Genomic DNA, 27301 nt, shown 5'->3' with positions numbered 1-27301 from the left:
TTAAAAATTGATTCTTAAATGACGTGTACGTCAATATAGATGAAATTTATTATTTTGAAAAATTTGAAGCATGGCTTAAGATTCCACAAGATGTTTTTACCATGCTACTAGATTCTAATACAAAATGATGTGAAGTGCACTTTTTAATCGAGATGTACAATACAACTTATGTTTCTCATCCATTTAAGTAAAATACAGCTGTAGCACAGCTCTTTTGTTGTTTTTTATTTTTTTATTTTTATTTTTTTTGGGTTTATACACCTATTCTGACGTGGTTGATCTACCTTGGGAGGCTTTTGCTTTTGCTCATCAATCTTCGACAGTGTCTCCTCGGTCATCGGTAATATCTTCCTTTCAACAACTACTTCATGGTGGTTATTGCCATTATCTCATGGAACTCCTCACCATGCCCCTTGCCATCTATTATCGGCTTATGTGGCTCTTGGAGAAGCCCGGATCATTTATGGTTCCTCTAGGATTATCAATGGATTCATTGCCTACTGTTTATATTTGTTTCTATCTTAATATTGCCTTTATCGTTAAAGTACTCACCCCTTTATGATGTTTGATTGCATGTAACTATTTCTCTTTTATTGCACACAAAAAAAAAAAAAGTTCGTACTGCAAAAATTAGAAAATTAAGTTAATTTTCTGTATGAGCAAAGTTTTTTTTTTCCAAACTCACTCAATCTATTAAACTGACAAATATATCTTTAAAGCACACAATTCTCGCATGCTATTAATTTTATTGATTAACATCTATTCTCTCGCGCCTTAAGGTTTAATATGCTAAATTGAGTGAATTATCTTCAACCCAATTTGAAGAAAACTTTGTTCCATCTATATATTATAAACAAAATCCATATTATACAAGTAGCTAATAGCACATTATATTTTCTCAAATACACGTATAAAAGATACAGAACATTGCAGTCTTATAACCCTCCTCCAAGCCATATTGAAAAAGGTATACAGCACAACCAAGGAGTGACTGGAAATTTTATTGAATCTGATGGTACTTTCATACACGGCCTGGTCCAGATCACTGCCATGTTTGGATGCTATCAAGCAATTAAATCTAAGATGAAAGCCGAAGCAATAACATTTGGCTTCTGCACATAACGAAAGAAAATGTTTTGTGGATGACTACAAGTCCAAATAAAACAAAAGAACCACAATACAACCAAACTGCCAAATATAGGCAGTCCCCCACGTCCGTCCTCTTTGAGCATTCACCTACGGACCAACCAAATTGAGTTCCCTGCAATAAGGAAAGCACAAGTGAATTCCTTTTATCCTGTCCATGAAGGCCCCCACAGAGAAAAAAAGGATAAAAAAATAATAATAAGAACATTGTTCAATATAGATAAACAAACTAGAATAATCGTCAAGTCTATGAAGGCTAACTTTTAACTAAAGTTATTGAGGCATTTCTGTTTATTTCTTAACTCATATCCTTTTGCACAAGGAAATGAAATGCAAATTGATGCAGAACAAAAGCTGTGATGTCAAAACAGATGTAGGAGTTTCTGGACAGGAACTTGTTTTAGATTTTAGGATGAGCTATGACTAAGGTTTTGGTGGGGAAAGGCTGTAAAATATTTGGGTTTTTAATGGTATGACAAAAGGGTAGGATTTGGAGATGAAATAAAGAGGAAAACTTAGGTTTACGTGGCTGTTCCTAGGCTGTGAACAGTAACCCGATAATAGTATTTGGACCTCTTATGGGTTCTTTGAGAGCCATTTGATGGATGGATGGATGTATGATTTGGGGTTGTTTTACAATTGGATCTAAGAAAATAATCTATGAAAAATCAGATTAATATTGGTTGGAATTTGAAAATAAAATTGCTAGAAAAATGGAAACAAACTAGAAAGGAGAAAAGAGAGATAAACCTACCCATCATCCCTAATTTTTCTAGGCATCACAATTAGGATTTTCTTAACATCACACCTCGGACAAAGGGTTGCATCGCACAATTCTCAAGAGTAACCAATACTGGAAATTTCATAGCTGACTTCTTATTCATCCATCATAGAAAAACCCTAACATCCATATTTATAGGCATCTAATGCTAACCCTAATGGACTAAGAATTCTTGGGCTTTAACTACTAAAGTCCAAACCAAATAACTAATAAAACCTATAATAAAACCTTTACAAGGCGAGGCCCTTCAGACCCACCCCTACAAAGTAAACCTCAGTCCCGTGTACCGCACTCTCGGAAGTTTCCCTACACGGAACTGGATAAATCGTTGGCTTTTCACAGGGGGTGTGGCCCCAAGGGATTGTTTGCACCCAAAAGGTGTTGAACCTTGGACCTTCAAGGGAGCAAACCTCCAAGACCAAGGCCTTCACCACTTAGGCCACCCCCTTGGGGTTTATAATAAAACTTAATAACATAGTAAACCCAAAATAAGACCTAATGGATCAAAAGTACAACTCCTGCACAAAATTATAAAATCATTGACATATCCTCTAATTCTTAAAATTAAATAAATTTGACTTCTCGTTGCCTGGATCAAAAACTGAGCCAATACCTTAAGGGATAGAAATACAATGTGAAGCAGAAAAAGATGCCACAATAACTGATAATCCAGCACACAAATAACTAGCACACTGTGTACTGGTTCCTATTTCGTGTATTACAAGAATCCTTATTCAGGTAACATTGGTTGTATCACCATGATGAAATAAAAGATAAAATAAAACCAATAAACACACATCAGATTGATGGATCCAAATAAAACAATACAAGAACTGAAAGGAAATAAGCATTGCATATGGTTTGTTTTTTTTTTGCATATGGTTTGTTCCAACCCTAATTGGAACTTGTTTAGTGATCAATTGTTCCATTCGGGTTATTACTTATTAAAAAAAAAAAAATTATTCCATTCGGGTCCAATCAATTAGTATCAGACCTAATGACAATGAATAAGAAAAGGATCAAGAAGCTGGAAGATGAGGTGCACAATGTGCATGAAGCAATTTGCTGATATTAAGTGGCATCAAGCGCAGAAACCCAAACTATTACTGAAGGTCGTAGAGGGTAGATGAGACCATGAAGGAATTGTTGGGATTGATTTTGGATTCCCACAATCAAACTGATCAGTCGTTGACAAGCAGGAGAATGTGAGGTCTTATTTGCACCCTAATATGGAGGATGATGATGCAACTCACTAGTTCTTGAATTACCTTGGCCTCCTTTCACTTGGAAGGAAGAAGGGTTCGTCATCTCGTAACAAATTTTTGAGCCAACTAAGCAAGAAAACTTTGATGAGGTGTCATCCGAGATTAAGCAGATGATGACTCTGAGAGATCAATGTTTCTTCAAACAGTTAGCCAGCCATGTGGCTTGTCGAACTCAGAAGGCGCTAATTTATACCTTTCTAGGAGGACTTGAGGACTAATGTTCGTATGTTTAAGACTAAAACATTGAGTGAAACTTTGCCTTACCTATGATTATGAAGAAACTACTTACTATATTTTACAACTGCATTAGACTTCTCAAACAGATCCCATTGGCATGGCATTTCATCCCAAGTATGATACCAACCGCCGTACATTCCATCAATTGCCAAGCAACTGCTTTCTCAATAAAGAAAAATTGATGGGAAGAGATGCAAACATAGGGAAGAAAAAAGACTCTCGCAACTAACAATTTACTCTTGCCCATAAGTGTCAGACTCCATAGCTACTCCTTATTAAGAATGTCCATTATGTGAAAAGCAAGACAGCCTCTGAAGATCTTAGTACAGTGGAAGTCCTTGCCATTGAAAGAAGCAACTGGGAAAGAGGTAGATCGGTTCTCCAACCATTTTCCAAATCTGAACCTTGAGGATAAGGGAAGTGGGACATGCTGCATGTGCTGGCAGCATGAATGTGGGTTGGCTGAAATGTAGGGCTTAGTTGCACTCCGTTTTGAAAGGTCAAAAACAGGGGATGAACGTGAGCCTGTGCTGCTGAGGGTGTGAGGCTGGTTGTGCTCTCCTGTTTCATGGGTGGTGTTGTGTTTTATGTGTACCATGTTTGTGTTTTTAAGTGAATTTCATAATGGGTACATTCTGTTCCATCAAAGATCTAACAAACTAAGCCAAAAGACATTTTAAATGCAATTATATTATAAATTCATAATTTTCTTTCTTGAGCTGAGCATTACCCCGCCTTTTGTTTCTACACAATGCATCACCCTGCTTAATAGAAAACATAATCCATATCTCTTCACTAATGACACAAAAGTTACACTATTGATGTTTCCCAGAAATTTGAAAAGTAATTAGATTTTATGAGAAACATCTCCTGCTCAGCCAAAGGCTTTTGGGGATGCAAGCCTGGATCAACAATCATATACTAGCTACTTCCTAACCCATTACATATGGCATTTCCTTCATTTTACTCCTAAGATAAATCAAAGAACTGTTGAACTGTTAAAACACAAATTTCTATGATCATTCAAACCAGGTTTTCAATTTCAAGGTTAAACTCTTCCCCCAAAGGAAAAACCACCACCACCCAGAAGAAGGAAACGGGGAAAGAACAATATTCCACTTCACTAGAAAGCCACTCCTTATCCACTCACCACCTCATAAGTCTCTTCCAAGTAAATGGCCTATTTCACAATGCTGTAATTATCTCGCAAACTCAAGAGTAATATCAAGAGCCCATGAAACCTTACCAGACTTCAAAATCACTTGCTAAAGGGTTAGCACTGGACTATGAATGACCTCATATTTCAAGCTGCCTGGTCTTCAGTACCAAGGCCTAACACTACACACCACAGAGCTAACTATAAGATCGTTACCCTCATGGTTCAAACAGAACTCCAAATTACATGATAGATGACACCTAGAAAAGAAAAAATACATTACGTTCATCCAATACCAAAAGACAAGAACTGAAACAGAAAGGATCATACAAGTAATCAATTTTCATAGCAGAACCACATACAAACAAAAAGGAAATGAAGTAGGAGCCACAAAGACAGACCCAGATCTCCTTACTTTGACGTACAAAATATGACAAAGTCAAAAGTTTTAAAAAATCCTCCTTCCTGTATGACCCAGATTAGACAACTGAGTTTCAATTCTCCTTGATGAGGATAAGGTGAGGAATGTACCTGTGCCATTAACTCTGCACAGTGACTAAATCCACCCTTTCTATTAAAAAGTCTCACACATTAAGGAAACTCATAACAGCTTAACATTAATCATCTTTGATTTTATTAAACATATACACAAGAGTCTTCTCATTTGCACTGTAGCATTCTCTTTCCATTAAAAGTTTACCAGTCTAGTTTCCACTGGTATTATTGTAAGTTCCTCCACTGTTATCAGCCAAAGAAGAAATAATTATCTAAAAGATATCTAAGAAACCCTAAGCTCATCAGAACCAGCAAAGGTCCGGTTGGAGAGAGCTCATTTGTAAAATAAGATTCCTGTTGGACTTACATCATACACACATGAAATTCAAAATGTTATTATAAAAGCTAAAAGCTTGGAAAAAGTTGTATCATGCTCAAAAGCGAAGAGAGACGGAGGGGGAAAAATTAACTCTGCACAGTGACTAAATCCACCCTTTCTATTAAAAAGTCTCACACATTAAGGAAACTCATAACAGCTTAACATTAATCATCTTTGATTTTATTAAACATATACACAAGAGTCTTCTCATTTGCACTGTAGCATTCTCTTTCCATTAAAAGTTTACCAGTCTAGTTTCCACTGGTATTATTGTAAGTTCCTCCACTGTTATCAGCCAAAGAAGAAATAATTATCTAAAAGATATCTAAGAAACCCTAAGCTCATCAGAACCAGCAAAGGTCCGGTTGGAGAGAGCTCATTTGTAAAATAAGATTCCTGTTGGACTTACATCATACACACATGAAATTCAAAATGTTATTATAAAAGCTAAAAGCTTGGAAAAAGTTGTATCATGCTCAAAAGCGGAGAGAGACGGAGGGGGAAAAATTCTAAACTAAGGGTTCTAACTAGTCAAAGCTCTAGAGTTCTTACTAGAATAAAGAAGCAAAAAAAGAGAGACAAAGATCATAATCAAAAGTTACAAACAATATATTTTAGATGGATAATTACAAGTATTGCATCTATATACAACCTACAGTATCCTTATCCTACTTTATCTTCCAGGATGTGAAGATAATGTCATGTTAAGTTTATATATCGAGCCACCAAAAACAACTCGTAAATCCATCCATCACACATTGTAAATCCTCTATTCTCTTCTCCCTCATCAGGAAAGCCAAAAGGGTAGTTTCTTTTGTTCTACAATGCGACCATAGATTGCTACAAAACTGTAGACAAAATGTAAAGATTTTGGCGTAGATGATTTGAATTTTTCATCGATTTCTTTCTCCCCTCCGTATTCTCAGCAATCACAGGAGGAAAAAGAAAAACTCCATAGTTCCATTAACAACAACGGCAGTGAAAAGGAAAGATTAACAAAATCTACTATTGTTATAGAGCATAGATTGTAAAGTTCAGAAAAAAGCAAACTGTAAGAATACCTTTAAAATTAAAGCTGCCGATCATTCAGACTCAACCGCCTCGACCTTCGGACCTGATTCAGAAAATCAAAAGAAACAAAACTCAGCAACCTGAGGAGCAAAAGAGAGAGCAAGAGAGAGAGAGAGAGTGGGTACCGTGGAGGGAGAGGGGGCGATGGTCCTTGCCCCAGCCGATGCCGCGGGTGGCGTCGAGGTACTGTTGGACGAGGTGGCGGCATTTCTGGAGGTGGTTAACGCCTTCGATGCGGTAGCACCACCGGAGCTTCTCCCTCAGGATCTTCGCCTTCTCGATGTCGATCCACTTCTCCCTTACAATGTGCTCCCTCATCTCCAGCATCGCCACCGGATCCTTGTACGGATTCGACGGATCGAAGTCATCCGGTGCCGCCTCATCGAATTCCACTCCCTTCTTTCTCCCCATTTTCTACGCTCTAGCTCTCTCCCCTCTGCTTTCTTTTACTTCTACTTACCGTCCCACCACCTGCTGTAAATGTGACCAATCTCAGCTGTGTGGGCTTCTGTTCGGAGTTCAGGGCCTGCTCACATTTTAACAGGCCTAAACCGGCCCATCTGTAAATCATTCCGGGTTAGTACAAGTGGGTTTTTTTTTTTTCTTTGTTTTGGATAAGTGACAATTGACTAAAAGGAAAATTGGAAGACAATTAATTTACGTATTTTGGATAAGTGACATTTAATTTATGTATTTTAGTTTAGGTGCAATGTCATGTCATTTTGAAAAAAGAATTGCCCAGAGGAAAAGTTTCTTTGACGCTACTGAGGGTGATAGGTGGCCGATAATCCTATAGGAGTAAATGGGTGGTCGGTCATCTCTACTAAGTGAAATTTGAAGGACACACAACCACTCTTGAGCTAAATCTAGTGGTTGATTACCATATCTCTTTGATGTAATGCAATGCAACTGTTTTTTTTTTTTTTATCTAAGTTAACCACATGACGTAGCACTGCCACATCAACTCGTAAAGAGTTTGTAAAACGCACGTTCGGTAGCATTACTCGAATTAGAAACACAAAGGTTGTTATAATCTTCTACTACTTAGGAGTTAGGACTCAAAGTCTAATTACTATTATCTACCTAATTGATAGGATATCCCCCATAATCTTTTATTTAATGGTCTCCTAATATTTTTCATAGTCATAATGATTGAATATGATTGCAATCTCCTTATTCTAGACATTATTTTATAATAATTATTTTCGTAGAACAAGATGCAATGCTCTTCATAAAATAACGCAGATGCCGGTATGACAATTAAATCCATGAAAGTTTGTTAACAAACTACGTGTTCGTCAAGATGTCCAAATTTCCCGTAAAACCCTAATTTATTTCATTATAGACTTAATATTTAAGTTCGTAAGTCGTAGCAAATGTGTATCCGAAACAAATAGAGATTACGAATAACTTTTATGAGTAGCTAGCTTTTCAAATTGGCAATGAAGCCATATACCCATGTGTGTAAATTATGTAATCATACGGACCTCGTCAAAAGTTTACATGTGAGAATACAAAGACAGAGAGAAACCAAATTGTATCATTATCTTTCCTTCACATTATCTATTACATACAATATACCATTTCAACGGTAACAACAAAAAAAAAAAAAAAAAAAAAAAACAGGTATTACAAACGGAAAATTGGTTGTAATCACCATCTGATCTAAACACTGCCACGGCCACACTCATTTTACACATGGGCTGAGCCGCTCCGGATCCCCACTTCCATCTTACACGTGTCATCATCGACACCGTCCAGCTGTTCCCCATCCTTTACTCGATCCCAGTGGCCGAAGCCCAAAGTTAGGTCCAAGTCCACGTCGCTACTATCGGCTCGCTCGTCCGGCTTCGCCAGCGTAGCCTCCACAGTCTCAGCAGAAACACAGTCAGCCTCTCCGCTATCACCTCCGCGACTCGGATTCTGACTCGCCCACAACTCGTGACTCACCGATCCACCGAACTCGTCTTCATTTCCTGATGACCCGGTCACAATCGCAAACTCCAAAGCACTATACTCCACTTTCTGCTTCGCAGCAGAGCTCTTGAGCCGGTTCCGAGACTTCTTAACCTTGTGAAGCTGATCGGAAGGAGCCGCTTTCTCCCTCTTCGACACGTGGCGTATATCGCAGGCTTTAAGCGGTGGGCTCATGCTGCTCACAGCGGACTCGGAAGAAATCTGCATGATCGGCGCGCCTCTGAGAACCGCCTCCACGGCGGCTTGGCAGAGATGCCAGCTCCCGGACCAAATCAACCCGGCTGACCCGTAAATCGGATTCACTATCCGCCCACACGCTTCGTATAGCAAGGATTTGAATATTTCTGTACCCAAAAAAACAGCAACAATTAACTCCGAAGAATAACAAATAGCATGTTTTCAATTTTCAGCAACCAATTTGGATTGGAAAATTGAAGAAAGATGGATTACCAGGACGGAGATGTTGGGGGCCGGCATTGATGAGGTTAACGAGGCCAGCGCGACCATAGAACTTGGCGAGGAATACGGTAGCGTTGGATTGGGATTGGGCGGTTTTGATCCACTGAAGGCAGGGTCTGATGGTGCAGCTGTCGCCGCAGCCTTTGCGGAGGACTCGGCAGCCATTACAACTCATCCGCATGATTGTGCGTCTTGTTTGGTAAGCGAGAAACGGGTGGGAAAATGTGAGTAAATGGAGGAAAGTGAAGGAATTGTGTGGGATTTTGGAGAGAATGGCGGGTGATGTGGAGGCATTTTTGTAAGCAAGCAGAGGACGTGGGTTTGTAATGGGGGGCCGCAGTTGTTTCCGAGAAAACGGTAGTCTGGTTTTTGGGAAAAGTCATGCGTAGCCGTCGTGCCTTGCTTGGTCGGTGTACGTTCACATGTTGCTAAATTGCGCCATTAAATATATTGTGAGTGCTTTTTCGAGTGACGTGTTTCACGTTAATAAAATATATATATATATATATAAAAAACAAAAATTTCTTAATTTGGAGAAAATTTCTAACCTAAAAAAAAAAAAATTAATATAATATTGTTAAGAGAAATACTATACATTTTCACTTTTTTTTTTTTTTTTTTTTTATATTATTAAGTGCACATTTTTTGAAACGGTAATAAAAATTATAATTTAAATTTAAAATTTAATAAAGATTCATTCAAAATTTAATAGTAATTGTCATTGTCACATCAAAGAATATACACTTAAAAATGTGGAGATCATGCCTCATGATATAAATGTTATTAGATCAAATCTCTTTCTCCCTTGTCCTCCCATTGTGCGAATATGTAAAAAAAAAATGTAAAAATAGGAACGTGTGTAGTATTTCTTGATTGTTACTGTATTTTTTTAAGGCTCAAAAATAAGAATAATTTTTTTAAAAAAAATACACACCACATAACAATAGCAGATATATATATATATATATATATATATATAACTTGTTGAACTTTAGATAGACTTTATAATCCATCGTTGAATTCTTAAGAGTCATAAAATTAAGGAGAAACTTCACTTTACCCCTTGAACTTTCACCCGATTTAACAAATCCTCTCTGAACTTTCAAATCTCTCATTTTAAACTCATGAACTTTCAATTACTCTCAATTAGAACCCTTCCGTTAATTTTAACCGTTAAAAATACAAAAAAGAAAAAGACCAAAATGTCCTTGATTTTCATTTTTTTTGAAATAAAAAAATGTTTTGAAGGTTTAAATTTTATACAAAAGTCATGGGTATAAATGTCATGTAACGTTTAAAATCTGACGAAATGGTCCACATTGAGAGTAATTGAAAGTTTAAGGGTCCAAAATAAAAAATTTGAAAATTTAGGAAAAATTTATAAAATCGAGTGGAAGTTCAGAGGGTCTAAATGAAATTTTTCCTAAAATTAATTATTAGGTTTGAAAATAAAAATAGACCCATTCTAAGTTAGTTTTATAATTTTGTAGTTTGCTGATTTTCTCGTGCAGGTGATCATCAGCCACCGGTTACTGGGTTTCTAATCGCAATGGATGACGTAAAGAAAATGTATTGTGAATTTATCAAAATGAATCTACGAAATAGTATACATAGTTGGTTTACATGCTTGTCAAGAAAAAGTGCCTGAGTTATTAAAATCTACAGTAATTTTTTGTCCAGTTACTGTCGATTTGAACGACAAATGTTTGGTTTCATTTTATTCAATATTTTTCTTCAATCTCGGAACATATATTTTTTTTTAAAAAAAAATGACAAGAAATGGCAGGAGAATGTCATGAAATCTGCATTTATCCCAAAAGTTGAAGTAGATAAAAGATGATAAATTTAATAATTTAATTAATTCTTTAATAATCTCACATTACATGCTCAAATTGCAAATGATTTAAAAAAAAAAAAAATTAAAAATTCTCAAATTATAGAATTTTAGATCTCCTATAATTTCAAAAAACAATATAGAATTCTCACATTTGGGATTAGGATCTCCGACAATTTCAAAAAAATTACAAATTCTCAAATTATAGAATTTAAGACATCTTAAGCAAACACTTACTATTAAGGTAATTTTAGACAACACAAAAGAAAAACTTCAAGAGGGATCTTCCATTCTCCTCTTTTATGGTAGCAGTACTCGATGTCTTTTCTGTAGGCTCTACCGGCCGTTTCTGGCGGGTTGCTTTAGATCTAGTTTATAGATCTAGATCTAAATCTAGTCTCTTCAACCTTAGATCTAATCGTCTTCTTCGGCTAAGGCGTGTCTTCCAAAGGGATGTCTACGATGCTGTGCTCCTCCGCTGCTGCTTGTGGGGTTTTTGTTTTTGTTTTTTGTTTTTTATTTTGTTTGTCCTGCCCTTTGAGTTGAGGATGAATTTGTTGTCTTGGCCTTAGGGTTGAGGATGGAGTAGATCAATGTGAGGGCTTAACTCTCACGGCCGGATTTTTAGTTTCTACTTGTTTTTTATTTTTGTTTTGTATTTGGACTACCCATGTCCTAGATCTAGTGTGCACGAAGCATATTTGCTTCTTAAATGTAATTGTACATGGGTTAGTGGAAGCTTGAAGTCATTTTTATGACTTTGCAACCTTCATAGCTTTTGGCTATGATTTTTAAGAGTTGTATGCTCTGTGGTATAGAGCTTATGCTCATGAAATTTCATCAATGGAAGTTCCATATTTCTTAAAAAAAAAAAAAAAAAGAAGCAAACACTTGGAAAATGACATTATTAAAAAAAAAATGTGACATTTTCTAAAGGCAGCTAGAAATAAAATTTCTTCTGAAAAATCTACTTTTTCACTTTTACCTAGATGTTTCTTCTTCAGAAAATCAAAACACACTTTTTGGCTCAAAACTTTTTAGAAGATAGAGAGCATGAACTTGATAAAAATATGGGGAAATGTTAGGTGCTCTCATGGGTGTTTTTTCAATCATATGTAGATATTATTTTTTAAAAAAACAAAAAAGAAAGTGACTTTTATTTCTCTCACTCGATTTTTAGAAAATAATATTCACGGAGAACTAGGAGAACACAGACATTTTCCTAAAAAAATACTCAGATCTCAAGTGTAACATGTCACCTTTTAAATAAGTAGCACTTTTCAAGCGTTACGATGTCTAAAATGGTCATAAACTCTATAATTTGAAAATTTACAATTTCTTTTATGGGTAATTACCTTTTTCTCCCATCGATTACAACGTCTTGGCACTTTGTTCTCATGAATTACCAACTGTAACACTCGACTCCCATGAACTACCATTTTGTGTTCAAAACTCTCATTTCGTCAGTCAAAGGCCACTTCCGTTAGTCAAAGGCATTAACTCAGACGGTCTACATGTCACTTTGCCCCCATAAACTATAATTCATTATCACTTTGCCCCATGAACTATAACGAATTGTCACTTTGTCCTATGAATTACAATGTATTGTCACTTTGATTGTCTGAGTTAACGCATTTGATTGACGGAAGAGAGTTTTGAGCACAAAATGGTCGTTCATGGGGGTCGGGTGTCACAATTGGTAGTTCATGGGGTAAAATAAAAATGCATTATAATTAATAGGAAAAAAAAATGTAATTACCCATTTCTTTTTGAATAGTAGGAATCCTAATCCCAATTTAGATCAATAATTACTTAAATTTCAATATGTACTAAAGCATCGATCCTAAGGATTTGAATTTAATAATGATAAGACATCTAAGTTAATCATTGGATATTGTTCAACAAGAATCTCTTGTTATAGAGATGTTGACTTAAAAATAAATGATTGTATTAAAAACAAAATCTAAATTTGCTGATATTTGTTTGCAAATATGGCTTTGTAGTAACAGAGGTTAAAATAGTCGGTTCGCGTTAAGAAGACGGTGAGTACAATTGTAATTATAGGTGATAGAAGGGACTTTTTATGAGAAGAGGAAGGCATGCAAATCGGTCCGAAAGTAGGAGCAGCACGCAAGCGACACGTTGGAACACGTCCAGTGCTCATAGTGCTGACGAGTCGCCACATGTACATCTCCCTTCATGTTCCTGAACTCAGATTTTGGAATAATGCTGGCGTGCATGGCATGTCAGCCAAATTTTTTTTTTTTTTTTTTTTTGACTGACATGCCATGTACGTCAGTGTTCCTGTCTCATGACCCCAGATTTTGATATGTTAAAATTCAGAATTTAAAATATTTTTTTACTTATTGCACGTGTAAGAAAAATATGTCGTTTTATTTTTTTCCCCATACACCTCCGTGTTATGTGTTGAAATTCATATTTTAAAATTTTCTTAATTTTTTTAATTCATTGTTTATCATATGTAATAAATAATGACATAATGTCTTTAAGGAATATCTCAATCAGGAGTACACCACGTCTCGTGAAACGGAAGTTATTAATTCGAATTTTTTTTTTCACCTTTTCTTATGTGGACATGTAAAAAAATATAATAATAAATAACATTATAAAATTTAAAACATTTGCTTTAAAAATAATGATTAAATTTTAAAAATTATAACTAGAGTTTCTTAGAATTTTAAAATATCATAATCTCAAAATACTAAAGCTAAAAATAAAAAAAAAGCTTAAAAAATTTTAACTCCACCCCTCTACCAAGGTGGAGCTCCTCCCCTCCAGCGATGAAGAGGTCCGCCCTCCCACCTCCCAAGTGGCAAAGAGAGGAGTCCAATCCCCTCCATTTTTTTTTTTTAATCTTTTATTTTATTTTTTGGATTTCCTATTTTAGTTTATTATTATTATTATTATTACTTTTATACAACAATGATGTGAATACAGTAATTTTTCTTAAACAAACCAAATAAAATAAATAAAAAAAGAAAAAGTAAACGAAGATAGAAGGGGGGCGCGTGAGAACGCCGCCAGCGTTCGTCCACTCCCGGTATTGTGGAATGATAGGGCGGTTTTGAATTTTGATACGAGGTACTGTGGGCGCCACTAGGTTTTGGCCTCTGGTTTTTTGTGTCTTACCTGGTAATCCAACAACCGTGGAGCTGACGCCTCTTTGACTTCTAGCTAGGCAGTAACTGGATTGGAATCATTGGATGGATTCTTTCGTTTATTTATTTATTTATTTTTTAAAAAAACCATTTTACTATAAGGAAAGATATTGAGACAAACTTAGATCAATCTGTCAGGTTTTTTAATAAATAATCTGTTTGGTGAGGTTTTTTTTAATAAGGATGTTTAAGATTTTTTTTTTAAAAAAAAAATAAAAATAAAAATAAGATTGCTTGTTTGATAGCCTGAGTTTCTTCCTAATATAATTTATATTAGCCAAATACTATTTAATTAGTAGTGTTATACAATAGAGATTGTGTGACAGTAAAAATTAATATTTGAATTTGTAAAAAAAAAAAATTAATGACTGATTTTCACTAAAAAAATGCTATTTAGTAAACGCTTATACTACTGCCATACAACTGTAGCGATGTGTCAATGAAAATCATAATTGGATTAATGAGAGCTTATAACAAGAAAAAATTAATGTCATTTTTATTGCCACATCACCATAATTATATGGCAGTAGTATGAGAGTTTATTAAATATCATTTTTTTTTTACATGTCCGCACAAGAGAGGGATGATGATTCGAATTAGTGACATCTGCTTCATTAGACGTGGTTCCAGCCGATTGAGCTACCTCTTGAAGACTACTAAATATCATTTCTCTTTTCATTGCCATGTCATTTCAATCTTTTCACTGTCATGTCATTTCAATTATATAATAGTCGTATGGCAATCTACTATAAATAATGTTTCTCTTTATATATTGATTTTGGTTTTTTCTTTTTTGTGGTTTTTGAAAAACTGATTAAAGAATACTTTTTAAAACAGCAGGAAGAGGTGGCTTTTTTAAGTTCTAAAAGGCTAATAGCTCCCAAACTGGTTTTTTTTATTTAATGATTCAAAGGATAGTCTCCACCCACATCAACAATATGTGGGGTGTACACCTTTAAATACAACTGTTTACAAGGTGTTCATGGAGGTTAAGAAAGATCCGAGCTTCAGATGGCCAGGAAGGATGAAAGCCCTTTCACAAAACCGCAACACCCAGTAGTTCTGCAAATATCATAATGATCATGGGCATTATACCGAGAATTGCATCAATCTTTGGTTCGAGATTGAAAAATTCCTAAGGAATGGAAAGTTGTAAAATTTTTTAGCTGAAGAGAAGAGCAAAGAAAAAGATCCTCAGGACGGTCAGGGTCAACGAGCGAAGCAGAACAATGGTCGCTTGCTCAACCAAAAGCAAAGACGTGATGAACCGAGGATATCTCTGGACAATCAACGAAGTCCTCAAAATCAAACCATTGTTGGTGAGATTCGGACAATCTCGGGAGGTTTGGCTGGCGGAGGAGAATCTAGTTCGGTAAGAAAAGCCTACGTTAAGCAAGTGAGAATGGAAGAAATATTTTTTGAGAAGCCCTCTAAAGTGCAGAAACAAGAACCGAGCGTTCTAACATTTTCGTAGGAGGATGCGAAAGAAATTTCCATGTCACATGATGACACGTTGGTGATAACTCTAACAGTGGCTAACCATGCTGTTCATCGAGTTCTGGTGGACAATGGAAGTTCAGTTGATATTCTGTATTGGACAGTTGTTCAGCAATTGGGCATTGGCTGGCTGAGATAAGTTGAAGCCCTTCCAATCACCATTGATAGGGTTTGCAGGGGAGCGTGTTCAATCCATCGGAATGATTTCCCTTCCGGTAACAGTAGGAACCACTCCCAAACAGTCCACTATTATGGTAGATTTTTTGGTAATTGACCAACCATCGGCATACAATGTGATCATCGGTCGTCCAGCTTTGAATCAACTGAAAGCTGCAACTTCCACCTATTATTTGAAGGTGAAATTTCCGACAGTCGAAGGTGTTGGCGAGGTTAAAGGTGATCAGGTTGTCGCCAGAAGATGTTATAATACATCTTTGAAAAAATGCCCAGAGTCGGCACTCTTGACGATCGGCAATTTGGGAAATGATAGGAAGATTCAGTTGAAGAAAGAACCAGCCGAGCCATTAATTGATATACTAATAGCTGTAGGAAAGATTGTGAAGATCGGATCCCAACTAACTTCAGAAGTTAGAGAAGTTCTCGTTCGGTTTCTTCGGGAAAACCTAGGAGTCTTTGCATGGTCTCCTGAGGACATGCCAGGGATTGATCCTAAGGACATTGTTCACCATCTAAGCGTCAATCCAGAAGTAAAGCCGGTGAAACAAAAGCGAAGAAAGTTTGCTCCAGAGAGAAATATGGCAATTGTAGAGGAGGTAAACAAATTGCTCAAAGCTCAGTTTATTGAAGAAGTACATTATTCCGATTTGTTTGCCAATGTGGTGATGGTTAAGAAGTCTTCGGGAAAATGGAGGATGTGTGTGGATTTAACTGAGGAAACCCCTTATGGGTTAGCCTATGGAACCGAGGCTGTCATTCCAGCCGAGATCGGGTCAAGAAGTTTTCGCGTGGACACCTTCAACCCCGAACTCAGCGGCGAGGGTCTGAAACTACATCTAGATTAGTTACAAGAAAAATAGGATCAGGCTCAGATTACTATGGCAGCATATTAGCAGAGGGTAGCTCGATATTTCAATTAGCGGGTTAAACATCGTAGTTTTCAAATGGGAGGTTTGGTCTTGAAAAAAGCCACACTTGCAACCAAAGATACAACTAATGGAAAGCTGGCACCAAACTGGAAAGGACCATACAAGGTGATCACATGTGGCAAAGCAGGAGCGTATCATCTCACAAACTCCAAAGGAAAACAACTCCAGCGACCATGGAATGCTGAGCATCTTAAGAAGTATTTTGTATAGAATTATATGTCTCAGAGATTCACTTTTGTTGTATTCCTGCCATAACGAATAAATGTTTATAAATGAAGAATCTTCTGAGGTTATAATCATGCAAAAATCTTAAACTGTGTAGCAGACCATACTCTCTATTTTTCACTCGAAAAACATTGCTAGATCATGCATTTGGAGAAGTAGCTATTTGTAGCGCTTCCAACCCTTTGGTGAAATATAGCTGGAGAGATTCCTGAGCGTCACTTGGTGAAATATCACTAAGGTGCTTTCCTGAAGAAGAGGTCGTAAATATAGCTGACTAAAAGCGCTTTCCGAACTTAAGACTTTTACCCAAAGGTTCCACTTCGAAAATATAGCCAAAGAATTTCCCGAGCATGACTCGGCAAAATATCACTAAGGCGCTTTCCTAAAGAAAATTCGGAAATATAGCTAAACAAAGCATTTTCCGAATTTAACCTGGGCCAAAGGTTCCATTTTGGAGAAATATAGCCAGAGAATTTCCTGAACTTGGATCAGTGAAATATCGCTAAGGCGCTTTCCCGAGGAAGAAGTTCATAAACATAACTAAAATGAGGTGTTATCCTCGAGCTTAAACCTTTACCCCAGAGGTTAATGTTTAAAGAGACATACTCAAACCAAGCACTTTCCCAAAGCAAGATGTTCAACTATTACGTTTGAACAAAGATATTCTCACAAACCGAATTACTTCATAAAGGATTCCCATCATCCTCCCAGACCATGCATTCTCGGTAGAGCATATGGTTCGTTCAAATTTTCACAAAGTCGAGCATTGAATAACACAAATCACAACAAGTCAAAATTTTTACCCCACATTTCATAAAGATTCTCATTATTATAAATTAAATTTATAGCCTATGAGAATCGGGGGGGAGTATACATATATATAGAGCATAAATTATAGAATCAATCTCTATCAAAATTGATCTCTGTCAAAAACATTTCTATTTCATTGTCAAAAATAAAGCAATTAGATACAAGAGGTTATGTCATCCTCAGTAATTACATTCGGAAAAATCAAATAGCTCCATCTGATGCATGATCCCATTCTTCATCGGACAGAGTCACTGATTTTTCTAAACCATCAGATGAAGATCCTTCAGCCTCAATGTGCTCCGCTGCAGCAGAAGGCTCCCCAGATTGATATCGAGCAAATGGGTTGAAGCCGAAGAATGTGATGCCTTTACAGTCGGGCATTTGCTCTTGACCGACTATAGCAATCTTCGCAATGGTCTCTTCGGTTGAGGGAATATCTTCAGGTTTAACTGTGTCATGGTCAACACCCTCAGGAGGATTCTTCGACCAACTTCGGATAATTTCAAAACCCGAGATGAAACCTATACTCCAGCCATAATCTCGGCCCAAGAAGCGAAATAAAGCTGCTTATAGAAATTCCAAGCCTTATCCTTGTACCTAATCACTTGTTCTTTGGCTCGGGAAAATCTTCTCTTAAAGCTTTCAATCCTCTTCTCAGCAGGTTTAAGCTTTTTTTCGGTCGACTTTCGTTTCTTTCGAGCCACCAGGAGATGATCTTCGGCCACCTTTAATTTTCTTTCAGCCACCTTAGCTCTTGTACATTGTGCACCCGAGTATCTTTGAGCTTCTTCGAGTTCTTCGAAAACCAAGTTAATGCGAGACTCGGTAGCTCAACATTGAAGCTCGGCGTCAACATGTTTATCTTTTAACAGAGGCTTCAGTTTCCAGGTTGGAGTAGTCAGTCAGCAACCTCTGACCTTTAGCTTTCTCAACAGCCAACTTAGCTCCGAGTTCCTGAATCCGAAGGTCAGCTTGGGCATGCCGAGCCTCCAACCCAGTAATCTGCTCCTTAGAAAGAAGAACCTCGTCCCTTTGCTGAGATGATAGCTCTTGTATTCGTTTTATCTCGGCCTCAGCCTCTTCAAGTTTCTTCTTTACATTCTCGGTTTCCAAAGCTGAGCTCTCTGCAGACCTTCTAAAATGGAGGTAGTAGTTCATGCTTTGCATTGATCCCTACCAAAGAAAGAAGCCTTTTAGTAAAAAGAAAGAGAGAGGAGCAACACAAAAGAAGAGAGACATTTACCTTAAGTTGATGGTATAGCATGTGTTCCATCACCTCCTTTGAAAAATTGAGCACTGATACCGGGGGAGTTATTAGCCTAAATCAAGTTGACTAGGGTAACAAAATGGTTCCCCAGCCAACTGTCACCCAGCCGAGAAAGGGGTTCCCCGAATGTCCAGGTGATTGGATCAGGTGTACGATCTGCCGAAGGACCGGTTGCCTGTGAAGTCTCAGTAGAGGGCGGTACAAGTTCATTCAAAGGGCTATCTCTCAGTAGCTGAGGCAAACCTCCGAGGTTAGCCGGTCCTCCCTCAGTTTCATAAGTAGTCGCAACAGGGTCGGCATCTGCTTGCTTGGGAACTTCACAGACACTTGCCACCTCTTCAACAGTGGTATGATCAGCAAGTATAGGCTCCAGAATTACTGGCACATCACCAACAGGCTCAGTAACAGAGGGTTCAGCAATCACAGGTTCCTCGGCAACCTGAGTCTCAATAGCCACAGTCTCGGTGTGAACAACCTTGGGATGCATATCAGAGCTCCCAGCTTCGGTCTGCCCTGGGAAGATTACGACAAGAGGTTGTATTATTGGCATCTTCAAGGCAAGATCCCTAAGGATCTGACCAACATCCATAGGTTCTTCTTCCTCGGAATCAGAATAACTTAGTTGTACAGCCTTAGTAGGAGTGGAGGAAGGAGGAACGGCCGAGATTGGGTCGACTTCTAAAGCTTCAAAGGCAGAAACTTTGGCTTTAATGGGTGTGTGAGAAGATGATTGGGGAGGCTGTTTTGCAAGAAGGGCATCCTGAGCCGATTTGTCTTGTCTACTCAGGAACTCCTTGACCCCACCAAGAACCTCCGAGTATGCTCTAATGTGAGGAGCATGTATTTCTACCCCAGGGGCAGGTCTCTTCTCAGGGGCTCCCAAATCACTTGCAACTCCGCTTCTCTCTTCTTCATGTAAAGCATCTGGGTGTACTGCTACCTCCTCCGACCCAAGGTCGGTAACTGGCCCCGCTGCCTTCAAACTACTCTCGGTTTTCTTTGCCTTCTTCTTACTCTTCTTTAGAGAAGGAATGCTGGGATCCTTAGGCCCGTCGGAAACCACCAGAGAAACTCTTGCAGCAATTGGTGCCGAAGTTTTTTTTGAAAAGGCATCGTCGGCTTTCCTCTTGCCTTTTCCTTTAGAAGGCTCCTCAGCTCTAATGGTTCTTCTTCTTGGAGGGCCAGTAGGTTCGGCAATCAAAACTCTCGGCACCTCGGCAGATGGTACTCTCGGTGGAGCAGCTTCTACTAACCTCGCAGGTGCGAGAGTCCACAGGTATAATCGCTTGTTTTCCTCAGACAATGACCACATCATAATCCATTTCTAGTGGATGAAGCTCGGCATATCGGAGAACGTCTTTTACATGCTGCTTTTCATCACTATTCAAAGTCGGTTCTTGTTGACTTGAAAGCATACATTAAGATTAGCTTTGCTGCAAAAAGAATAAACCAAAAAATAAACAAATGCGAAGCTCGGTTTATACCTCGGTTTGATGGGGCGATGGTTTCCTGAGGGACACTCGAGTCTCTGATTACTTCCGAAGGTGAAAACTCCCAATCACCTTGAATGAAGAAGAATTCATCTTTCCACCCCTTGTTGCTGGTATAAGTGGGCCTGAAGTGAGGAGCTTTAACTTTTTCCGAGTTTGGAAAGTGAATAAAAACTCGGTTCTGGGACACTTTGTTAATCGGTAAACCTTCAAAAACTCCACCACGGTGAGGGGGTGTTCTGCCCCGAGGATTTTTGGCCAACCAATCATACAAGCAAAGAAAACCCTCCATGCGTTTGGCAACAGTTGGTGTGGAGCTATCCTAAGGTAACTCAGCAGCTCCCGGACTATCCTCAAAAACAGAAGTCTCAAACCTATCTGAAACATCTCCAGATAAATGTAGACTTCATTACTGTCAGTGTGCACCACAGCTCCAACGTTGTCGTTATCAAAGCGTAATTGAATCGAGTCGGGAAGCTAACAGATTCGACGAACTTCAGGTTCGTTATCATCTGACAGATTCGATTCCCACGTAACCGGGTGTAAAGCGCCCAACACACTAGGGGCATCCTCGGTTCTACGACTCATTAGGTACTGGAATTCAGAGGTTAACTGGCGTGGAATGGAGGACAGACCTTGCCGAATCAAAAGATGGGCAACACTTAAACGGAGGTGACTGACCGAGGGTTCAATTAGGGGAAGAAGAAGGTCTAGATAATTAGGGGTGGGCAGATTAACCGATTACCGATTACCGACCGATTACCGACTTTAACCGAACCGATATTAACCGTAACCGATAGTTATCAGTCGGTAATCGGTTAAAAATTTTATACCGATAAGCTTATCGGTCGGTAATCGGTCGGTTAAAATTTTTTTATCGGTTAACCGATATGACCGATAAGTTATTTTAATTTTTTAAAATTTTATATTTATTATTAAAAGTTAAAACCAAAACGACGTCGAATTTCCTTCCAATGAAGAATTTCAATTTTGCCATTTTGAATCAGATAAAGCTTGATTTTTTGGTTGACATATTTTGTTCATTGGAACGAAATGGGCTTCCAGAAGCTAGAACAGTAGAATCGATTCTGCATTTCTGCTCATGCAATCTCAGATGATGCTCCCAATAAGAGAAAGAGTTTATTATATTAATATAAACTAAAAGAAAAAAAAAAAAAAAAAAAAAAGCCTAATAAAAAGCCCACAAAACTCAATCTAGCAATTCTCAAATTAATTTTTGGCCCAATTAGCAATCAGTAAAAAAGCCCACAAAAGCCCAAACCGGTTTAACCGACCGATTAACCGACCGGTTAACCGATTACCGATTTGACCGATAATTTTCGGTTAAGACTTCTTATCGGTCGGTAATCGGTTAAGATTTGATTAACCGATAGCTTATCGGTTAACCGACCGATAAGTCCATTAACCAGTCTTAACCGACTGATACCCAGCCCTATAGATAATGAAGTATGGGGCAGTTTGGGTGAACGAAAGGCTCGGCTAAAGGAACAGACTCAACCGAGGTTCTGAAATATACTACTCTCAAAAAGTAATACTCGGCAGAAAGGTTCGAATGAAGGAGTGCCAATTTAGAGAGAGAGAGAGAAAACCGCAAAAGCTCACAAGGGGACAACAATGGCTTCTACACTGGAAAGTTATGAAGGGTGAACGAAGAAGGGAACGTTTTAAAAAGACTTTAGAAAGATGAAACTCAATCGGCACATTTAATACCCTAGAATCTAGGGTTCGGCGAAAAGACGCCCTTTTCCATTCTCACTCTCCATGTGGATGCTGACGCATGGCCACCACAATTTCGACCACAGAGAGCTTGACGCGTGGTTCTCAAAAAACGGAGGTAAGTCATTTGTTGCTCCCATTATATTATCTTTTGAAAATTCAAAAATTCAAAAGTTTAAAAATTAGAGCCTAATCGCCTTATTTTGTTAAAAAAAAAAAAAAAAAAGCTGACCCATTCTCAGAAATACGAAATTTACATATTTTGTTAGAATAGGAAATTGGGGGGTAACTGTTGGATCATGGGTCAGCTATATTGGGCCCGGTAAAATAATCCATCAGCCCATCACTAAAAGCTCGGTTAATTTTTACTGTTCATCAAACTTATGCTCGGTAATTCATACTTATTTGAACTCGGTACACAACGCTCGGTCCTAAGACTCGGTACGAGTCTTACGTGGACTATCGAGTGTTACTCTCGAAATATTGGATATATCTGCATGATATTTTTTCATCCTTCTTTGAATATATATATTGCTTGACACGTGGATCCTCGGTAAAGTCCTCAGTGTCAAGCAAACAAGTACAACCTGATGCCTATAAAAGGGGGGTCCCCTCTCAGATTCTGGTAATTTCTTTTTCCCTCTCAAAAACTGAATATCTCTGCTTATTATCATCTGATCCATCATTTTCGAAGTTATATTTTTCTTAAACACAGTGACTGTCTTAGGCATCGGAGGTATCCCCCACCGGACAACGCTGGCAGCTTTGGTCCTTTTCCTTTGTTATTTCATATCCAGGTGATTCCTCAGGCATCAGGCCATTCACAGGGCCCATTCCACGTCATCATTCGAAAAACTGTCCAAACAATCTGCATGGCTATTTCCTGAAAAGGTAAAAAACACGACAACAATTGACAAATAACAGGCAAGAGAGATTCATATGAGATTGTTATCGAAACAGCCTTTTTCCTCTCATTATTGGTCTCTAGCTACCTGCTAAACATGGGCTGGTGTTAAATCTGGTGGAGTTGGAGCTGGTGCCACGCACCTGCCACGCTCCTACCTGTTGTTCTCTGCAAATTTGAGGCTTTGTTAGTGCAAGCACTTCTACTTCTCCTCCTTGTTCCACTTTGACAAGTAATAGAATTCTTTGGTGGACTTCACTATGTCTTTGGAAGGTGGAAGGAACATGCTCCTCCACTGTGGGAAGTGAACCAACATCACAGAAAGAGTACAACACACAATCATCACCCCCATCAGAGAGAGTCTTGTTGCAGGAGAATCCTGAGCTTGCGAAGAACACTAATTGGGTGAACCCGAAGCCGAAGTTCCCACTAGCGCTGGTCAAGCCTGATATAATACCCAACGATCGACGAGAAATAAAGGGTATGATGCCAAAAGTGGCTCTGCAGGCAGCTTGAGCTCCGACGGAGAAGAGGATCATTGCCAAGATGGCGACAGTGAGTGAATTTGCACGGCCGTTGTCGCTAGGAGCACGAGAGTTTTGTTGTGTGGATGTTGGAGTGAAAACGAAAAGGAGCATGAGTGGGGTTCAAAAGAGTTGACGATATGCATTGGGTTTAATGAGGGGCACTGTGGTAATTTCACATAGTTGGTTGGGTGCAAAATGGGGAGACTCAGCATAAAAGTCTCGCGTGAGACTCACGTGATGTCATTTCTGTCTACTTAGACGGCAATTAGTAATGGAGGGTGTTAATTGCAAATTTTTGAAATATTAGGAAGGTACATTGCAAATTTTTAAACATTGGGGTTCAAATTGGAAAAGACCTCAAACTTCATGGCAGTAAAATAAATTTTCCCCAAACATCAATTTTCTATTTGCTTTTTTCAACAATTTTTATTGCTATAAATTCTACTAATTCCTACAAAAGACAATTTCTTGCATTAATACATCTCAAGCTCACGATTAGTAATTGAACACTATTTCACAATTAAATATATAAAATGTAAGAATTAGAACATAATCGAGTATAACAATACTTATTTTAATAGAGAAAATAAGAACATTTAAGCTGTTATTAAAAATATTGTGCTTAGATCATCGTAAGCACTAATTAAACTAAATATATTATGTCAATTCATATGATGATAAATCTTAGACGATATATATATATATATATATTGGATGAATCATTATCTATTTCTCCATATATGATAAGCAGTAGAACCATATGCAAGCCTACAAACATAAGCTTTGAAAACCTTCTTCCTCCATTGATTCAGGCTTTCAGCCCTCCTTCAACAATATTTTTCCAGCTTCATAACACTTTTCCAAATTCTACCATGTAGCTACAGCTAAATAACAAATTATCCCTATCTTCAATGACATTCTGGCCAAAATGGGTGACCAGGCATCCCCAATTTTGTTCTATATTTATTTATTTTTAGTTTTAGGTAATTGTTTTTTATTATATTCGGCATCTGAGGTTGCATAAATACAACAGGTATCGTGTGTAACATAGTGACACGTCATAGGATATGTTGAGTTGTATTATAAGAGATAAGTACTACGATTTAACACATAGTGACATGGTGTTCTGTTAAAAAAAAATAATAGAAATACCAAGTTGGTATTTAGGTTTATTAGAAGAACCACCTGTGCCACTTTTTGAAATCAAGGTGGCTAGCTAGTTGATGTTGGTCCTAACCACACAGACCGGAAAAGCATTTGCAAGAAAAAATAAATAAGATTCGTACAAAAATAAAATGACTTGCTATTTTTACAGAATGGTTGGGTGTGACACTTGTATCCTGGTCACATTGTGCTGCCACCTGATTTCTGTTCAAATTGATACATTGGGTAATCCAACTGTCTAAAATGATCCCCTACCTTTAGGTGGTTGACAAAATCTATTAGATGCCATGTGGATCCACGTGACAACCAATTGTGGAGTAGCATGTGGCATAGCAGATGACTTAACTTGTTATAAAATTACATATTTACCCCTAAATTAACAATAAAAGGTAAAATTTTTTTTTTTAAAGAAAAAAATAAAATAAAATATAAACCTCGGCCAGTCCTCCCAAGCAGAAAAAGGTTGGTTGTGACAAACTCTCCCACCAAATTTGGGCTGGATATTTCTTCAAAGAATTGGTGTGTACCCCAATTTTCTCAACAGGATCTTTTGTTGCACAGGTGTCAAATAAAAAGAACATTACAGGAACATTCTAGTTGCATGAATAAATTTCTCATGTCATTCACAAATATGATGTTATATGAACACATTAATTTAGGAAGGTGAAAGCAAACAAGCATATCTACAAAACCCTAGAATGCTCAAAATTGTAGCATGAGATCAAGAACAAGTATTATGAGTTTTATAATATTAATTAAATGATTAAATTTGTTTATTTTTTATACTAGCCAGAGTTGTAAGAGAGAGAATGGGCAAGACTGGGAGCATATTTGAAATTTCGTTGAGAAATAAAACTTTTAAAGTCCGAAAGAGCTTTTATTAAAAAAAAAAAAAAAAAAAACACTTTACAATTTTAAGCCTTTTTTTAAAACTAAGAGCATGTTTGGGGTTGCATTTGAGAAATATAGTTTTTAAGTAAAAAAAAAAAAAAACACTTTTTGGTAAAAGCTTAAATGAAATTTTTGCCAAAAGTATGTTTTCACAATTTTTGGGCTTTTTGAACTCTTAAAAGCACTATTAATTTGTTTACCAAATGAATACTTTTTTCTTCAAACGAACTTTTTGATTGTTAAACGCACTTTTAAGCCTTTCAAACGCACACCCAAACAGATCCCGAATGTTTTTTAATAAAACATACTAAAAATACTTTTTAATATTCTTAACATAACCCCAAATAGTCTCCGACAGTAAACCCCAAGCTGTTTTTTTTTTTTAATTATATTTTTTTATTTAAATATTATTATTATTATTATTTTTTATGAAAGGAAAACAAGCAACCTTAAACTCAAAACAATGCCTATTTTGTTGGCTTACCGAATACATGGGCGATAAAAAAAATACCACTTTCCACTTTTCACTGACCACCAAAGGTAGCACAGAAGACAGACCGTCACTTTTTGGTTTGAGACACGTGGCAAAGCCCCCCAACTTTCACGTAGAGTGTTGGCTGTTGCAATGTTCCCACTTTCTCGGACCGGTCATTTCCTCGATCTCATGCTATTATGCAATACCAAATTGTACACGGAATACAAATCAAATTCAAAAGGATTCGAAAAAAAAATTCTCCAATCATCTGACGTGACAGAGTTTAATTCAACAATCTTAAACATCAACATCCACAGCTAATATAATAATAGCTTCGGCTCTCTTTGTTCCCTCAGGTTGGTTTTCGAAGCATTTCTTTTTCTTCAAATGCTTGGATTTTAATTGTTTCCAAGAATTTGATTGTGGGTACTTATAATACATTCTTGGGTCAACCTACATCTTCTTAAACATACGTTCTTGATGAATGTTGTTTGGCATTAGGACTTGATGTTCAAGCTCTAGTTTGTGACCATGTTTTTTTGAAACAACTTGGTATGTAATGTGAAAATTGAGAATGCCAATCTGTTGTTGCAATCTTGATTTGGTTTCATGCATTTTGGCATTTGAAATGTTTGTTTTATTGTCCAATTCCAAGCTTCTTATGTAGTTTTTCCTGCTTTTAATCTTGTTCTAGTGTTATTCTTGGTTCCTCTTTAATTATCCTTTTACAAAACACACACATATAGATTATGTTAGAACAACAAAGATTCTGTGTTCGAACAATGTTTTTGTCATTCACCGAGTGCAGTTTTAGCAAATTGTGCTTTCAATAACTTTCTTTTGAATCTTTTTCCTGAAGCTTGTAATGTTGTTTGCATCTTTCAAAGACTTGGGATTTGATAGGCTAAACTTTGCATTGCAGTTGCAAATATTGAAATTCATTCTAACAAATGCATGCATTTATGTTCAGTGTTTTGAAAGGATGATGATCATCAATTGCAGAGATACCTTTGCAATGGAGGAAACTAAAAGTTTCAATGAACTTATGAATTATGCTATATCTCTACAAGTTTAGTACACGACTAAAATATATCCAGAAACCAAAGTAAAAGTTTATAAAATCCAATTGCTTCTAAGGGAAATCCATCATATATATTCTGGAGAGAATTTGGGGAGCTATCAATGCATACAAGTGGAAAAAGTTTTAGCCAAGTGGTTTCCTGACTGTT

At 37.3% G+C, this 27301-nt stretch overlaps 2 protein-coding genes across 2 annotated transcripts; both read right to left on the bottom strand.

Annotated features, from left to right (window-relative positions):
• Positions 1-970: 970 nt before the first annotated feature.
• LOC132185766 (NADH dehydrogenase [ubiquinone] 1 beta subcomplex subunit 10-B) lies at positions 971-6993 on the bottom strand. The gene is made up of 3 exons (XM_059599544.2): positions 6656-6993; positions 6521-6573; positions 971-1261 (listed from the first exon to the last, which is right to left on the bottom strand). Exons 1-2 carry the CDS (start codon positions 6939-6941, stop codon positions 6542-6544), a joined length of 318 nt encoding a protein of 105 aa, XP_059455527.1. The 5' UTR covers positions 6942-6993; the 3' UTR covers positions 971-1261; positions 6521-6541.
• A 998-nt stretch (positions 6994-7991) lies between these two features.
• LOC132184814 (LOB domain-containing protein 40) lies at positions 7992-9357 on the bottom strand. The gene is made up of 2 exons (XM_059598585.2): positions 8958-9357; positions 7992-8851 (listed from the first exon to the last, which is right to left on the bottom strand). Exons 1-2 carry the CDS (start codon positions 9145-9147, stop codon positions 8223-8225), a joined length of 819 nt encoding a protein of 272 aa, XP_059454568.2. The 5' UTR covers positions 9148-9357; the 3' UTR covers positions 7992-8222.
• Positions 9358-27301: the final 17944 nt, after the last annotated feature.

This window comes from Corylus avellana, chromosome 7 (assembly GCF_965113065.1).
Source record: "Corylus avellana chromosome 7, dhCorAvel1.hap1.2, whole genome shotgun sequence".
NCBI lineage: Eukaryota > Viridiplantae > Streptophyta > Magnoliopsida > Fagales > Betulaceae > Corylus > Corylus avellana.
This window is presented reverse-complemented; position numbering and strand designations above follow the sequence as displayed.

Bases quoted from the DNA above. Each gene is read 5' to 3' on its own strand.
- LOC132185766 (XM_059599544.2), bottom strand. From the start codon at position 6,941: ATGGGGAGAAAGAAGGGAGTGGAATTCGATGAGGCGGCACCGGATGAC. The intron at 6,574-6,655 runs GTACCCACTCTC...TTTCTGAATCAG, and splicing joins TCGCCCCCTCTCCCTCCACG to GTCCGAAGGTCGAGGCGGTT.
- LOC132184814 (XM_059598585.2), bottom strand. From the start codon at position 9,147: ATGCGGATGAGTTGTAATGGCTGCCGAGTCCTCCGCAAAGGCTGCGGC. The intron at 8,852-8,957 runs GTAATCCATCTT...TTTTGGGTACAG, and splicing joins CCCCCAACATCTCCGTCCTG to AAATATTCAAATCCTTGCTA.